General features: G+C 42.6%; 1 protein-coding gene across 1 annotated transcript in view; it reads right to left on the reverse strand.

Annotated features, from left to right (window-relative positions):
- Window positions 1-227: 227 nt before the first annotated feature.
- The window catches only part of LOC147673781 (uncharacterized protein F13E9.13, mitochondrial-like), a 52,890-nt gene continuing 36,107 nt past the window's right edge, over window positions 228-17,010 (reverse strand). Inside the window, exons 5-6 of the mRNA XM_086947706.1 lie at window positions 7,907-8,034; window positions 228-870 (exon numbers count right to left, since the gene is read on the reverse strand). Of these exons, the coding sequence (XP_086803832.1) occupies window positions 680-870; window positions 7,907-8,034 (319 nt within the window). The 3' untranslated portion in view covers window positions 228-679. The remainder of the gene's footprint in view (window positions 871-7,906; window positions 8,035-17,010) is intronic.

Here is a 17,010-nt window from a genome sequence, read left to right on the forward strand (position 1 = left end):
TTTGCCACCTGCAATTTCCAATTTTTCACTGTCATTTTTCCTTTAATACGAGACAAATTCCTTTAGGCCTCAGCATTTCAGCAGGGATTTCACCTTTTCCTATTTTCGATTAAACATGTCCCAATACCGAGGAGCGTGCAGACTTTAAGGCATCCACAATATAAACATTTGCTAAAAAATGCTTAAATTCTATGTCTAAATAAACAAACGCCACAAATAATGAGCGATTGATTTCATTCATTTTTTTATTGTTTTCTGAAACACATTATGTCAGCGACACTATGAATCCATCTGTGCCGATGAGCCACGATACTCATCTCGATTGCTGTGCAAACACAGAGACTTTCATTATGCAAATTATTTTTACCCTGCATTGTGCATCTGGTTGCAAAAGATCCCTCGAACGAGCACCTTTCAATTTCATGCAATCATCCTCATGACAAGAGCACAGTAGTTTCACCTGGAAACTTCAGTTACTTTAGCAGCTGCAGTCTCTGGGTGAAGGACCCCAGATCTGCACAACCCTGGAATAACGAAGGGACTGGTAACTTTCATTACCGGCTGCACTGGATTTAGGACTTCGGTCTTTTATCTGTGGCCAGAGGCACGATTCTGTCTCAAAGTCTGTGTAGATCTGTTTTTGCTGAAGTTCATCTCCAACACACTGCTCCCAAGGACTTCATGCTCTCAGCTGTTTAACTTTTTCCATGAAGGTTTTCACTCTGTCAGGATCCACTCTGCCTCTCCAATGACCACCTTCTTTGAAGTATGAACCGATGATCAAGGCGTCTGCGGTGATGTAGTCTTCGAGGTTTTCCAGAGTCACCCCAGAACCAACAAGAACTGGGATACTCACTGCACGCCCTGCCTCTGGAAGGTAAAGAAAATTGTGAATGGGTAAACCAAACATCCCCTCTTTAAAAGTTATTCATGCTGTGGACGAGTATGAATGCGGATGAGCTACTCGTCAAGATAACTACGTTATTCCAAGACCACTGGTTATTTTACATGGTCTACTTTGAATAACTATACATTTCTACCCCCTAATCCCCCAAGCAGTATTGCCCTAGCCTGAAGAGTGTTACCTTTCCTATTTCAATTTAGGAATTCAAGTCATTTGTTACAGACTTTAGGAATGGAGAGAGGTGAAACATATGAATGAGTCCAAGACAAATGAACCTCACTCCACTGCCTGGCTTGTTTATATCTTCACACGGGCAGATATACAGAAATATAGATTGATGTATGATACACCGATTTATAGATAGATCGATAGGTAGGTAAACAGCACCCTTATAGAGCATACAATTGCTGCTGATTGTTGCCTCAAGACACCGGTCGAAGTTGGTATATCCTCTTGGGAAGGGAACAGTGCGGTTACAAGTGACCTTTGAAGAAACACCACAGAATGCATATTGAGTGGTCTATGTGGCTGCTCTACGGTCCACATTGAAAGTTCCATGCTGTTTGAAAGCCACACGTTCTCCTTGATGGAGACATGACTTTAAGAGAGTAATATACACTGCGGTACCTCTTTGGGAATAAGCATTAAGACTCAATGGTCCAAGTCGCAGCTCTAGGAGCTACCAGGACATTCGGCGGGACATAATGTAAGGCAGTTTCTGTTTCATACCTGTGCATAGATATCATGAATGCAGAACTCCTCCTCACCTTCTTTTCAAAATTAATTTTTGAATTTCATCTCAACCAGATTGTCGAGTTGAGAACTTTTCTATTTCCAATGTGAGCCTGCTTGCAGGTTCTTTTAAATCTTTTAGTAGATAGTGTGACATTTTAAACATGTGCAGAAGTGTTAGTATCATGTTTGCCTCCTGTCTGGTCTGACATATTTTTGTTGTTTTTATTATCATGTCTGCCATAACAATATGGACGCTTATAGCGAAAACTGCCATGTTTCTAATATTTTACTTGTAGGGGCAAATTATCTATATGGAAATGTTTCTCTTGTTGAGACTCAGGGCCTGCTATGCTGATTGACAGCCTGTTTTTCCGCCATGGCAAGAGAGTAACTTACTCTGTCACCCTGGTGGAGGGACCGCCCGCTAAACTTATAAATGACCACCAAGCCGGTGGTCATTTATACAGCACTGCCAGGAACCACCGTCTCGGCAGTTCCTGTCAATGCATTTTGCTGTCAAAATGACAGAGCCCTGCACCAAACGGTTTTCTTTTTTATTTTCAGAAAGATAATCCCAATACTGAATTTTCTTTTTGAAAATACATAAGGCAATATTATTCTGCCCCGGAACTAATTGGTGAAATATCCAGAAAAGATCTAAAAAAAGGGCACTGAGCCATGTGGAAGAGTTACGAATTTGCACTGAGGCAAGAAAATCTTCGGTCCAACACTCCATGGCGGTTATGACCACCCTGAAGATTGAGCCGTACCTGACATATGTCCAGTCACAATTCGAGCGCTTCCTATTGACAAGATTTAGAATGAATATTTTTCATAGCCTGGTGGCATTCCCGATAAAAAACAGTTGGGAAGAGTGTTTAACAGTGTGCCCATGTGATGACACATCAGAACAATCCACTATGCACACCTTTCTGTTTTGTAAATTTTATTCTGCACACCGTAAACTTTGGCTAATTCCACTCTTAAGAAAAATGGGTCTAAGAAGATGTCGCCCCGCCATGTTGCGTTTGCAATTTATAGAATCAGAAATAGTTTGTAAATACATAGTGACTTTTTTCAAATGTATTTTTAAACATAGAGTAAATCTTTGACCAAACCCTGGTGTATATTTTAGGAAAAACGAGAGAAACTGAAAAACTGTTCGATATGTCTAAACTTCTTTTTTAAAACTTTTTGATACTAAAATCGAATTAGGGGAAATATGATCTTTTTATGCTCTAATAATAATAACTTGTTGACTGTATATGTTCTTTTATGGTTTTTTATGTACCTTAAAAACTGAATAAAGATTTACTTACTTACTTACATAAGGCAATGCTTCTCTGGCCATGGGAGTCCTCTCCCATGCTGAGTGGAGCATTTAGCAGTTTTCATTGCCCTTTCTTTGCCCTTTACCAGCAAGGTTTTCCTGGCGGTAACAGGCAGTAAAATCCGACCTCAAATTCCGCCCATCTAAATTTAGGAGGGCAAAATTAGAGGTCTGTCTCCGGTGGCCCTTATTCTACTGCGCAGACGGAAGGGTTTAATCACAGCGGAGATGAAGTAGACTCCGCCATATTTAAATCAATGATCCGCCAGCATAAATTTGGTAGGCGGACCATTATGTTGGCGATAGGCTATACTTTGCCACCTTAGTGATGGAGAACACATACTGGCAACAAATAAATTATGTCCGCAATTCCAAGTGCTGTTTTTTTTACAAACATGAGATAAAATCGGCAATAAGATACTGTAAAGATCCCAGTATCTGACCATTAAATGGAGGGCTTTCACGCTATGAGTATCAAGCCAGAGGTCACACCTGTTTGCAGCAACACCAGCTTCAGCCAGAGGTTGCTCCAAGAGCAGTGCAGAGAAGTGGCCTTCAACCGAATACAGCTTTTCATTATTTGCAGGTCTCACTTATATTTCTACAGTTAACTGACTTAGCAATAACAAAGAGGTATGGGTGTACATCCCTCTCGCCTTCCCTGTATGTTTGTGTATCTATAGTCTATATACAGATATATAAAAGGGACAAGTACAATTTGCACAAATTAACCGTGACATTTGCACTGATTTTACGGATTGGTAACAAGAGGAGCTGGTTTAATTATATTGTAAGTATGTATCTATTTATTTATTTAAGTATTTATATATATTTATATTTATATCCATATATGTATACATTTGTGTATTTAGACGTCCAGGCAATGATATATACTGATACCAAAAGGATAGGTTGAAAATACACATTAGGACCAATCAATAGGTTTTAGTAAAAGGAAAGGGTATCCCGTCTTACCAACTTTAATTTATGTTGACAAGTAATTGGGTACTCTGTCCTACTGTAACCTCTATGCCTGTATATGATGGAGTTAAATGGTAATCGTGCATTCATGCAAGGTATAAAGTTATTAACTCCATACAATTTGGTGAGAATATAATTGTATTTAAACGGAAACCAATTGACATTAAAACTGTAATGATATCGAATGTAAATACTGCTAGTGGAAAAAACAAGAGAGTCTGTTTTCCATTTTCTTTTGCACTGTCACTTTAAAAACTGTAAAGAAACACGAGTACGTCATGTGATCAAGGCCTCCAGGGGCTGAAACGCGTCATGGCGGAATGCACAAAATGAAATAAAAAAGTTGCACGGAGAGAAAACTGGTGTACGTTTCCGTTTCTGACTCGATGCAATATGGAGTGGTGAAGATATGGTTTGGCTGTATGTATATATATATATATATATGCTGGTTCTGTTCAGAATAAATACCATCTTGCTGACTTTTGCTGGTCCGGTCCTCTTTCTTTGCTGGCGTGGAGGCGGTGTCTGCGAGCGGAGAGCGAGTTGCTGAGGAATCCCTGGTCTCATATATATATATATATATATATATATATATATATATATATATATATATATATATATATATATATATATATATATATATATATATATATATATATATATATATATCAGCTACGTTGTACACAAAGTACCAGCACTCAAATGAGACTTCTAGACCAAATTTATTGGTACAGCACACAAACAAGATGCGTTTTGGCGACTGCCTTCCTCAATATAAAGCGCCAGCCCGAGAACACGCCACCAATCAACGAAGGACTATCCTCCATGTTACAACCATTTCGGCCATCTTAGAACATGCAAAATAACGCTTGTCATTTCAGTCCTTTTACTCCAAATTTATTAAATTATGAAAAATGTTGCCCAGAATGTAAATGTGTGCATATCTATTTACATTTTCAAATTTCATATAAACAAAATGCAAAGTATGATCGTTGCAATTCATTAAATCTATTTACAACCTATCACCAAATTACATGTTAAGGACACACTCCATATTCTGCCTTCAATAGGCCTGTCCTAAAATCATATTGGTCAAAAATGGCACTGAATTGATTGTCTACCCCTTCCACCATGTTAATCAGAAAACAAATCAACTCAAAACAAAGGTGGGCAAAATGTAATTGTATAGATTCATATTTACATATTTACAGATGTGCAAACCCACTTCAGATCTCAAATCTTTAATGCTCCATCATCTTGTGGAATTAAAGATGTACCACAAGTTCTTCTCTACTATTCAAACCATGGGGCATTTTCGATTGTAAGTCTAGAATGTATCTCGACTCTAATCTTCTGAGCCTCAACTCCCTGTCCCCCCTCTTATGTCATTGGGAACAGGATCCAGACAAAATTAACGTAACAGGTCCCTGTAACTGTCATGGTAATTCTCAAAATGTCTGGCCACCGGATAATTCATATCCTTAGAGGCAATTGCTCGGAGATGTTCCAGAATCCGTATTTTGGTCGAATGAATGGTGCTACCGACATATCGTAATCCACACGAACATATTAAACAGTATACCGTGTGGCTGGTGTTGCAGTTCACACATTTTTTATCTGTTTGGGATTCTTAAGTCCTGGTACACTATATATTGACACCTTTTGACTGAAGTTGCCGGCCTTACATCTTCCACAGGGAAAAAAAGCCTTTCACAGAATGGAAGCATGATTGTCTATTCTCCTTAGCGTCATGGCTCTGTACCAAGTGATCCTTGCAGCTAGCTGCTGCGCGAACCACCTAGTGGGGGAAGATTCGGCCCTTTTAGACCCTCTGAACCTCAGGAAGCTCTAAAGGAAAAAGGAAAGGCGAAAGTCAAAAGCATTAAACTCTTCCTCCTTCCCCTATGGCAGGCTTTCCTTAAGAGGCACAGATGCACCTTAAGAGGAATGGAAGGGCAGGGATCCACAATGTTATACCCTTGGACAGAAAGGTCATGAAACCCAGCCAGAGGGCCTTGATTGAGGGCGAAGATTCAGAGGAATAGGAGAAGGAGGCTGACTCAAGTGAGGAACTAAGTTCCAGCAGACTATGAGGACCAGAGGTTGTCGTCACCAATCCCAGGGTGGACTGTAACCCCTCAGAGGGGGCAAAGGAGTCAAGAAACCTCTAGGCATGCTAGACCCAGGTGATATCTACCACCTGCAGTCCATGGAATGGACACCAGTACACAAGACTGCCCAGTATGTGAACAGCAGAATAAGGAAACCCCTAGATAAGGAGGTAAGGGATGCCCTAAAGCCGCATGCACAAGATCATCCTTAAAGGGTAAGGTGGATCTAACCCCTGGAATCAATGAGAAAAATCACAAATTTGTGAAAGATACAAAGAAAGGGATCGACCACTCCTGGCGGGTATGAGATGATAAACTGCTACATATTTTGGGACCTTTCATGAAGATCCTCTGTGTGGCAGAGAAGGCTAGAGAAAATAGCAACTTTCCCACAATAGGCATCTAAAATATATAATAAGTTGCTCTGAAAATGTTTTGTACAATACAATCAGGGGTGAGGTATTCACTTTTCTTGGAAGCAGCTTTAGGGAAAACTGAATGGCTGCATTGCTGACCCATGTATCAAAAGCATAAAAAGATTACTCTTTTTTTTATTGTCGCTGAAAACCAAATATTTGTTCTTCAGCACTTGCCAATAACAACCCCCTTCAGTCTCCACTTCATGGTCATCTTTTAAACTTCATGTGATTGTTGTAGTGTATTATTTAGCATTGCTTTCCTGCCTTTCTGTGATTCCGCGTATGAAACCCTTCGTGCATTAGCAGTCAAATGAAAGATAAAGGAGCTTCAGATGAGAGAGTGTTGTCAGTGTATATGGGTAAGCAGGAACGTTTGCAGACTGAAAGTGGTAATGTTTTAAGATTTGATCACTAGGATGGTATCAAGAATATACATCATAGAAGACAGAATTGACCCAAGCTAAATGTGCCTCCACATTATAAAGGAATGAATGCAGCATTGACACAGGAAGAAAGGGAAAGTTGGTTGTTGACTGCAGAGGTCAGTTTTTCAAAGAGAGAGAAATATGCCTCAGTTAGAATTTTCAACGTTGAAGTAGACTATAAGCAGCAGTACAGTATCAGGTGAACTCGGATGCTTGGAGGGAAACCTAGGATTAGCTCACAGCTCAGGGAAGAAACAGCCCGTAGGGGTATAAATACGACAAAAGGCAAAGTCAGAAGGACCACAGCCAAACCTCATGGGTGATTAAACCAGTTCTGAAAAAGAAAAAGAGTTCCAACTCAAGTTGTGCTCATGACTAATGACCGCATGAGAAATTACACAACTATATATGACACTTATTTTGAACTACTCTATGATAATATGTAAACCCAATCAAATGAGATGGCCATATGTTGTTGTCTCATTTTATGATTTTAAATTAGTAAGACCTGAATGACTCCAGAATGTTCTCAAAAGTTCTTGGACAGGTGAAGTAGTAAAGTACTTTGAAATATCTGTTGAGATAGGAAGAGTGTACAGATTAAGAATGCATAATCACCCCTTCATGAAAAAAGGCTTCAAGTCATCACCCAGAGATGCACTGGAGGTGGGAAGTCACAATCTGTTTAAGTTGTGAAGAGACCTCCTCACAGGGGAGGGGAATCGGGATATAAAATCCACAGGCCCAATCATCTGCAAATTCTTTTGTTTACAATAATAATAATAATAATATAAATTGCCCTAGAGAATGAAATATGAATCAAATTAACTCCTGGCTTCTTCCAGCTATTTGGATTTTTGGAGGCTGCTTCTTCTGCTCTTAAACAGTTGTATGATAACAATGTTCCAACCTCACAACTCAACTGTATTATTCAGCCTCTAAGAAATATATTCTTAGGACTGCCCACTAGTCTGCAGCCTTCCCTTTCTCAAAGCTCTTACCTTTAACTTCTTCGGGGTTTGCTTGAATCCCTGTGGCAGCTCCAGTCAGTATGATCCCATCAGCGAGAAAAAATTCAGCAGCCTTTGCAGTCTCTGATAAACTAACATCTGCAGTGAGGGCATGAGCGCTGCACAAACAGAAATCCGGCTCATATATTATTACAGGCAAGGTACCATAACAGCATCTGCTAGTAGAAAGGACACTGTGCACGGATTTCATGACAAACATTTCTGAATTACAAAGGTTGTGCTTGTGCAATTTTCCACCAACATCTGCACCGCCTAGTTAAAACTGCTTGCTGATTTTAAATGCTTGTATGTGGCGAGTAAAGCATATTAGAAAAAAATATATATTTTGTTGGAAAAGAATGCGTTTTTAAATAGGATCTGTGTTTTTTGTATTATGTGTGTGTATTAATTGTATTGCCTTTTAGGCATGATATCAAGCTGTTAATAAACAAGAAACATTAGCTGACCAGTGCAAAAATTGAATTCTTCACTGGTAGTTTGGTCCAAATATTGTGCCAAAAATGTATTAGTGGAACCTATGTAATCATTGAAGATGTAACATTGCACAGGTACTGGTGCAATCTATGTGATACATTTTATCTGAAACGAGACAACAGTAGAGAGCAAGGATCTCCAACCTTTCCTGTAATGAGAGCTATTTCTTATCAGTAAAAATTGTTATGAGCACATGGAGGCTAAGCAACTGCCACATTGTTACCGGATACCCCCTTGTCAAGCTTCAATGGCTTTAAACCTAATGTTCTGCATTCTGTCCATCAACTGTGGTTTTTGCAATTGTCACCCCGAGTGGGATGGGTATGCTCAGACGTGAGTCTCATGCTCTCCACACCCCTGGATTCAAGCAAGCCGGGCTGAAGACGGCTGGAATGCCAGAAACCGGTCCTCAGAAGCTTGTTTTCGGTCCAGGGAAGGCATGGCTTGGCAGTTCGGGCTGGACTGTTCCCATGAGGCACAGGGGCAGACTGATTTGCATATGGCCATGTCTGAACTGGGGCGGTGTGGAGTGCAAAAAAACGATGGATTTAGGCCAAGATCTCTGTACTGGGGTGAATGTATGACATTGTTCTGAATTCTGTCCATCAACTGTGGTTTTTCCAATGTTCCTCAACGCAGCACCGAGTTGTCTTTTGCCTATGAGGAGGATGCCATTTTTTTCCACATGTTGTTGTCCTGTCCGAACCTGCTCCCATACTAGACCACTGTCCTCCAGGTGGTTTACAGGGCTGCGGATAGGGATTTTGAGCTCAGCCCCCCTCCCCCCAAAGTGTCTGCTAAGCCTGCACAAGCTTGGTACGGCTCTGAAGGTGACTGATAGATTTACGAACTTGGCACTGATTCTCGCCAATAGGCAACTAACCATGAGCTGGAAATCGACTTGCGGCCCAGGTGTTTATAAATCGGGTTGGAATTGGTAAACTGGGCGGAATGAGAGAGGGAGGCGATTTGAAGAGAGATGGTTAGGGGAGTAATAAAAGTGATGATTCAGTCTGCTTGGGAGGCTTTACTGTTGGTCTGCCCCAGGTTGGACCCCTGCAGGCATATTATGGAGGAAGGGCCCCCATCTGGAGCTCCTTCACCTGCTGCCACGACGCAGGGAATGATCTCAACCCTGGAGGAACCTCCTTGAGTAGTTTTCGAAAGTGAGGCTGTGACTGGCCTGAGCTTTCAAATGGGTATGGGAGTGGAGATGGGTGAAGGGGATCTCGGACTACCGGTATGGAATGAGGCTCCTTTGCTCTACCACTGTGAATGGAGGTTGACTACTGGGCCCCCCACCACTCGATCTCTTTTTTTCTATTTTTCTTTTGATATTATTGATTTGTTAGACATCTGCCTACTTGTACTGCTACAATGTAATCTGTTTTGTTTGATTAAAATTCAAATACAAAGATTTTCCCAAAAAAAGAAAAACTTGTAATTGTGATCTAAGAGCAATCAACTGTTTGCGACTGGCTCACAATTTAACAAGCCATTTGTAATTAGGGCGTTGTCTGGCAAATTTATATTGTCTGACCCTTCAGCTGCAATAGGAATGTCTGTGGATAGGTTAGTCTCATCTGAATGCACTGTTTCAATTGATTCTTGTTTCCTCCAGCTGCTGCTTCTTCCTCAAATAGAGTATGTCTGTCAAAAATAAGTTCTAGAATGGTCCCATTGGAAACAACAATATTATTTTACCGTCCCTGTCTATGAGGGAATTCCGCCATGGACAGTGACGATCATTGTTCCTGCACTGTGATATTGAGAGGAGGGTTATTTGAGCCTGTAATCCAAGTTGATATGATTGTTGTATACAGTTGTAGACTATTGACAACAGACCACACTGTGAGCTAGCACTTTATAAAAAAGATATTGCCGTCTCCATTGGGTCCACTATGACGGACACTTGAGTTTACCTGACACTGTGTGCAATGGTGGGGCTGAGGCAGCACGCTGCACCTTCAAGACAAGCCTTAGTAGCAGGCCGAAACTCAGGGGTAGTACCATATACCCCTGAATATGGACATGTATCTTATTCACTTTGGTAAGTACCTCCCTAGTGCCGCTGGAGAATAACTAGGACAAACCCCACATATTTTGACCTGGGTGGGTGAACCTTTGAGATGTCTCTACATCCCTAGAGTACTGGTAAGACCCTTGCAACACGGAAAGGGTCAAAACGTCACTGACAGCATAAAGTAACAAACAAACAATACACTATTAGGATTCAAAGACCCACTGGAATTATGTAAGTTGTTAGTTACAAACACACACAAGGCGTTTATTTTTTATTTGTTTGCAAATGTTTTCTTGAGGTTCCGTTTTTCATGGGATATAGTGCACACTTCTTGGGTTGTTTCGCAACAATGATAGTTTCTTGACTTTGATAAAAAAATATCATAACTAAGGAACAATTATGATGGTTATTTATATTGTGGATTTCACTGTTTAATGTTCGACAAGTATATGAATGATTGCAATGAGAATCATCGTTTTTGAAGAATCAGGTAGTTTGATATAGAACTGTTAGACTTGCCAGGGGGATCTTCCCCCAATCATTTTTCTTTGCGCCTCAATGTCTTGATGAATCTTTTTGTTGGCCTTAGGACTCTGTGCACTTTACCACTGCTAATCAGTGCTAAAGTGCATGTTCTTATTCCCTAAACATGTGTGTAATTGCTGCATACCTGATTGACATATTTAATTTACTTGAAAGACTCTTGTAAAGTGGTATACCATATACCCAGGACCTGTAAGTTAAATGCTACTAGTGGGATGCAGTGCTCATTGTACCTCCCACGGAAGTAGTCCTTCAAACCGCTCTCAGGCCTGAGTGTGCCGTCTACTGTCACTGTGACTTGACTTTTAAAACTACTAGCCTTAAACTGCCCTTGTATTACATTTAAGTCACTCCTAAGGTAGGCCCTAGGTAGCCCTAAGGGCAGGGTGCTATGTAAGTAAAGGTTAGGACATGTACTTTTGTGTTTTGCATGTCCTGGTAGTGACAAACAGCCTATTGTATGTGCTCCTTTCATAGATTAGCATTGAGAATTCATTAAAACACTTTTAAACTGTAATTCCTAATGAAAGAGGAGTGGTTTTTTCATGTTTCATATGTTTGAAATGCTATTGATAAGTCCTCCGTACTGGTGACTGGTGTAGTTGGATTTAACTTTACTGTTTTAGAAATGCCACTTTTAGAAATGGGACATTTCTTTGTGCTTACTGCTTTGTGTGTTTTGCAGTCTGCCTCCAATACACGTCGGGGTGACAGCTACACGTTGTGCATTCCCTTCAGACAGCCACAAACACAGGATGGCTAGGTGAGTCTGAATACCCATCTACATACATCTGGATTCTGATGGCTCTGCTTGGGCAGGATGGTAGGGAGGGGCTAACACTTCACTTGAACAGGCTGCGTCCTGTCCCCACACAAAGGACTGAATACCCTCCAGACAGGACTGGTTTGAAAGGGATACTTTTGCACTTCAGGGGGCTGCTTTCAAGTCACTCCCTACATAAAAGGCACTTTTGGGTATAAGTACTGGGTCTCTGAACCCAAACATCAGAAACTTTTGGATCTGGAAATGAAGCTCTGTCACAGGAACTGCTGTGCTGCTTAAAGGACTCAAATGGACTGCTGATCTGGAAAGCCTAATTTTCTGTTTGTTGCCCTGCTGCCTGCAGCTCTCTGACTATGCTGGACTCTGTCTTCTCCCAAGTGTTCTCTTAGGGCTTGCGGGCTTGACTCCTGTTCTTCTGACATCTCAGGGAAATAAAAGACTTCCAACTCATTGCATACTGCTCCTGGGCCGATCTTCAACTTGCCCACACCCCCGAAAGGTACCTCTGTAGTCCTAGGCCCTTGGAAGTGGATGTTTGACTCTTGAAAGCAAGATTTGGGACTAATCGCGACCGCAATTGGGCCTATTTGCTCCAGAAGTGCGCCGTTCGCTCAAAGGATCAGCAGGAGTCTCTGCAACATTGTCTCCAAACACATCAAGGATCACCACCCATAACTGCAAGGCCCCGTCTGCCTTCCGCAATGCCCGGCCGACCCTTCGCGCTCTCAGGATCATTGCTAGAAATGCCCTTCTTGCTACCGGCGAGCATCTCTCCAGGAATCGGGACTCTGGCTCGACTTGAGAAGGTTAAACTTCAGTGGGACTTGTTTGGAACTGTATCTAACCCGTGCTCAATTGAGGTCGGCCTGAATTTTGGATTTACCCCAGTCTAGTGAGACCTCAAGGAACCTTTTACCACTGCGACTTCTGAGCACTGTTTTTGGTTTATTCTTTCAAAATTCATAATTCTGGTTCTACTTATTGGATTTTGTTGTTTTGCTCTTGTTTTATTCATACAAATATAATGTATATGTTTAAGCCTCTGTGGAGTATTTTTGTGGTGTATTCATTATGTTACTGTGTATGTGTATGCACAAATGCTTTACATATTGCCCTTTAGATAAGTCTGAATGCTGTGTGCCAAGCTACTAAAAGGTGAGTACAGGCTATCTTTTATTATGTACTTAGCTTACCCTGACTAAAGTGCTGATTCCTGCCTGGCCTGAGTGCAGTTCTAACATTGGTGATCAGCGGTGAGGATAGGACTTGTGTTTGTGCGATACCATATAGTAACTCATGTGTCACTGTCTAAGACTATTTCAATTTTTTTTAATTCTCCCTGATTAGCCTTTTGATTTTTCTTGCTAAATAGTGTCTCGATCTGAAGAAGCTAACCCTGAAACTGCACCTGAAGTTTTGGAGTTTGATCTGGCCAGGTTAGAGTCTAACACTATGCTCAGATAAATATTTTTTGCAAAGATGTTCAGGTTTCTAGGAGACGCTTCACTCAGAAAGTGGAGCTGCAGAAAGCCTTGAGGACCTGGGCAGAGTCCCAAGTTGCTGGGGATTACAATCTAGGTGAGGAGAAGGAAATTCCCGAGGAGGATGAGCTGATTCTAGAGTCTGATGTGGCTCTGGACCTGCCTTTAGAGGGGGCCACCAATTTGCCAGGAGCAGTGGTAGTTCCCAGAAGGGGGAGCAGTGTCTCCTCTAGGAACCTGTTCCCAGAGAAGATGGCAGACAGATGAAAGGAAAGAAACCTAAAGTTGGAGCTTGCTAAGCTGGGGATAGAGCAGGCTCTAGCTGAGAGGCGGTTAGCTCTGGAAGAAAAGAAGCTTTTCCATGAGTTGAGCCTCATAAAGCTGGATGTAAGAGCCCAGGAAGTAGGGTCCAGCAACAGTAATGGTGGCAGCATCCCCGCAGTGTCTTCACATGAGTCAAGAGTCAGAATACCTAAAGAGGCATAGCTGTGTGGTGGGGATACTGTGGAAAAGTGATTTGCAGCCTATGAACTGGCTCTAAGAGTGCACAAGGCCCCAAAGGAGTTATGGGTGGTAGTTTATGGAGGTACATATCCATGATGGGGAGAGACACTCGTCTTACACTAGAGTTGGGGGACAAGACATGCTACACTGCTATGAAGGCCCTCCTGACCAGTATGTTGTTGGGGGACAAGAAATGCTACACTGTTATGAAGCCCCTCCTGAACAGTACGTTTGGGCTGACACCTGAGAAATACCAACAGAGGTTGACTGCTTAGGCTATGCTGGTATGGCACTGAAGGGCTGGGTGAGGGGCAGCAACGTAGATGATTATTCAGGGCTATACAACGTAATTTTAACGAAACACAAGATTGACATTTGTTTTACAGAGCTTAGCCAACACCTAGTGGATAGTAAGCTTACTGATCCCACGAAGCTTGCTGAGGAGACAGACAACTGGGTCAGCACCAGAGTGTCCAAGAAAGCATATGAGGGACTTCCAAAAGGGTTGTCAAAGATCCCACCAGAAGGAGGAGGAGGAGATCAAAACTAGTCACAATGGAAAGGGTTTGGTTCTCATTTTCAATCTGGCTACCAGAAGAAAAACCATCCTGACAAATGTCAGTAGCCCAAGCCCATTAAATTCTAGGAGTGCTGCAAGTATAGATACTACAAGGGGAACCCAAGTGTCCAAAAAGAGCACAGCCTCCCACTGTAGGAAAGGTTCCAAGTGTGGTGAGTGTAGTGCTGGGGGAGGAGTTTGATCCAGTTAATGGGGAGGGGGGGGGGGGGGTTAGTGAAGTTACCTTATTGTCCCTGGGTGGCAGTGAGATAGTTCCTAAGATCCATGTGCTCTCTAACACGGCAAAGTATAGGAAATGGGCCACCATCAATGGGCAAGGCGTGGAGGCTCTGAGGGGTACAGAAGCCAGTGACTATCGTGAGGAGTCAGATGGTTTCCCCAGGACAGGTAATTTCAAATGCATTCCACCAGGTTGTGGTGGGTGACAACAGAGATGGTCACTATCCTGTGACCCTGTTTACATTTGAGAGGCGGGGTTCAGGTCTTCTGAAGGTTGCTGTGAACCCTGCCATGCCTGTGGACTGTTTGTTAGCTAATGACCTTGAGCACACTACCTGGAAGGAAGTGGAGCTCAAGGCTCATGTGAAGATGTTAGGATTACCTGATTGGATCTGTGCTACGACAAGGTTCATGGCTGCCCAGGGTGGAAGTCAATAACGGCTGGAGCCTGGAAGAATGGTCTAGCCACCTGCTAAAAACAAAAGGCACATGGCGTGGGTAAGCAGCCCCTGAGCGTAAGCCCAGTGAGATGGATAAGGCACCTGCGCTGGCCGCCCCAGAGCCCACTGATGAGGGCACTGCTCCCCTTGGTGATCTGCCTGTCATTGCTGGGTGGCAAGTAGAAGGAGGGCCCACCATGGAGGAGTTCTGGAATGCATAGAGAGTGTGTCCAACCCTTGAGGGACTGACACACTGGACTGAAGCCCAAGCAGCAGGTGAGGCCTCTAGTAGTCACCATATTTACTTGTAGGACAGCCTCCTTTACAGTAAGTCTAAGGTTCCTGTTCATGGGACAACAAGGGCCATGGTGGTACCCCAATGCTACAGGGCCTTCCCACTGGAGCTGGCTCGCGAAATTCCCCTAGCAGGACTCCTGGGCCAAGACAAGACCTTTGCAAGGCTTTTCCCACACTTTTATTGGACCAGGGTCAAGATTTCCTCAGATACGTTCTGCAGGTCTTGTATGACCTGCTAGGCTAGTGGTGGAAAGACAGGACAGAGGCTTAAACTCCCCTTAAGGGAGGAGACTTAATTCCCATCCTTTGAGAGGGTGGCCATCGACATTGTTAGGCCTATGGATCCCCAGACTATTTCAGGCAACACATTCATCCTGGTTCTGGGGACCATGCTACTAGGTATCCAGACGCAATCCCTCTGAAACCGTGACTGCACCTGCAATGCCAAAGGCCCTGGTGGGGTTTTTTATCCGAGTTGGTATCCCCAAGGAAGTTGCGTCAGACAGGGGCACAAACTTCATGTCTGCATATAATGCATCAATTTGGAAGGAGTGTGGAGTTACAAGTTCTCAACCACTTACCATCCACAAACCAATGGGATTTCTTGAGAGGCTTAATAAGACCCTTAATTCTTGAGAGGCTCAATAAGACCCTTAAAGGCACGATTAGAAGCCTACCTCAGGCCTTGAGGAAAAAGTGGGCTCTCCTCTTAATTATTGTGTTACAATAAACAAAGGTGTCCTATCGAATGTGCAAGGGTGTCCCCACACAGAAAAAATGCCAAGTGGAAAGCTTTGCATTAGAGGAGTGTATGTCCAAATTGCCTAGTGGACACCCAGGTTGTGTTGAACTTTCATTCCTTTTAGCAATTAGGAAATAGGGTCAGTCTTTTCCCGTAGCAGCAGAGAGAGCAAACAAACAATGATCTAAAATGCAGCCCTGAGTAATTTTTATAATGGGTGATTCGGGATTGAAAGTTACTCGGTGGGAGGACACCAAGACTCGGAAGTCCCCCATAACTCCAACAGTGCAGGATGCTGAACGGGAGAGCAGTTATCACAGCAAAAGAATAGGGAGAGAAGGTTATTGACCTCTGCTAGGACCAGCAACAACGGGGTTAAAAGGAGCCCTGCCCATCTGCAGAAAGTATTCTTGGGCCAAGCCCACGCAAAGCCAGAGCCACGGGTGGGTCCAACTTCACCTCACCAGAGGACAGGAGTGGCTGGGCTGGCAGGCACCCTCACCAATTAGTTCTTCAGCTTTGCTTTTTTGTTTCACTCTTTTGCCTGTGCTCCTCCTGCGCTTCTTAGCTGAATTTTCATATATATGATTGACTTGTTTTGATTGAGCCTGGGTCTGTTTGGATCTTAAAACTGTGCTTTTTGAGGGAGTATTTTTGTCTTATTAAATTTTTGTAGGAAATCTTCCTTTTCTGCATGATCACGCTGGAATTTTAGCCTTTTGCTGTACTATATATATTTTAGATGGCTTTATTGGAAACATGGCTCTAGGCCTACCCTGTGTGGGCTGACTGTAGCAGTGAAAAAATGCAATTGACCCCATGTAAATATTGTAGCCCACATGGCAGGGTGCATGATATTTAAAAATGGGAATGGTAATTAGCCTGGTCTAGAATTCACACAGGTTTCCATTTAATCCTCTGACATACTGGATGCCGATTGAGAAATCCAATGGCTTATGACAGCTGATTTCAGTGTTTCAGCCACAT

Source organism: Lissotriton vulgaris, chromosome 12, assembly GCF_964263255.1.
Source record: "Lissotriton vulgaris chromosome 12, aLisVul1.2, whole genome shotgun sequence".
Taxonomy (NCBI): domain Eukaryota; kingdom Metazoa; phylum Chordata; class Amphibia; order Caudata; family Salamandridae; genus Lissotriton; species Lissotriton vulgaris.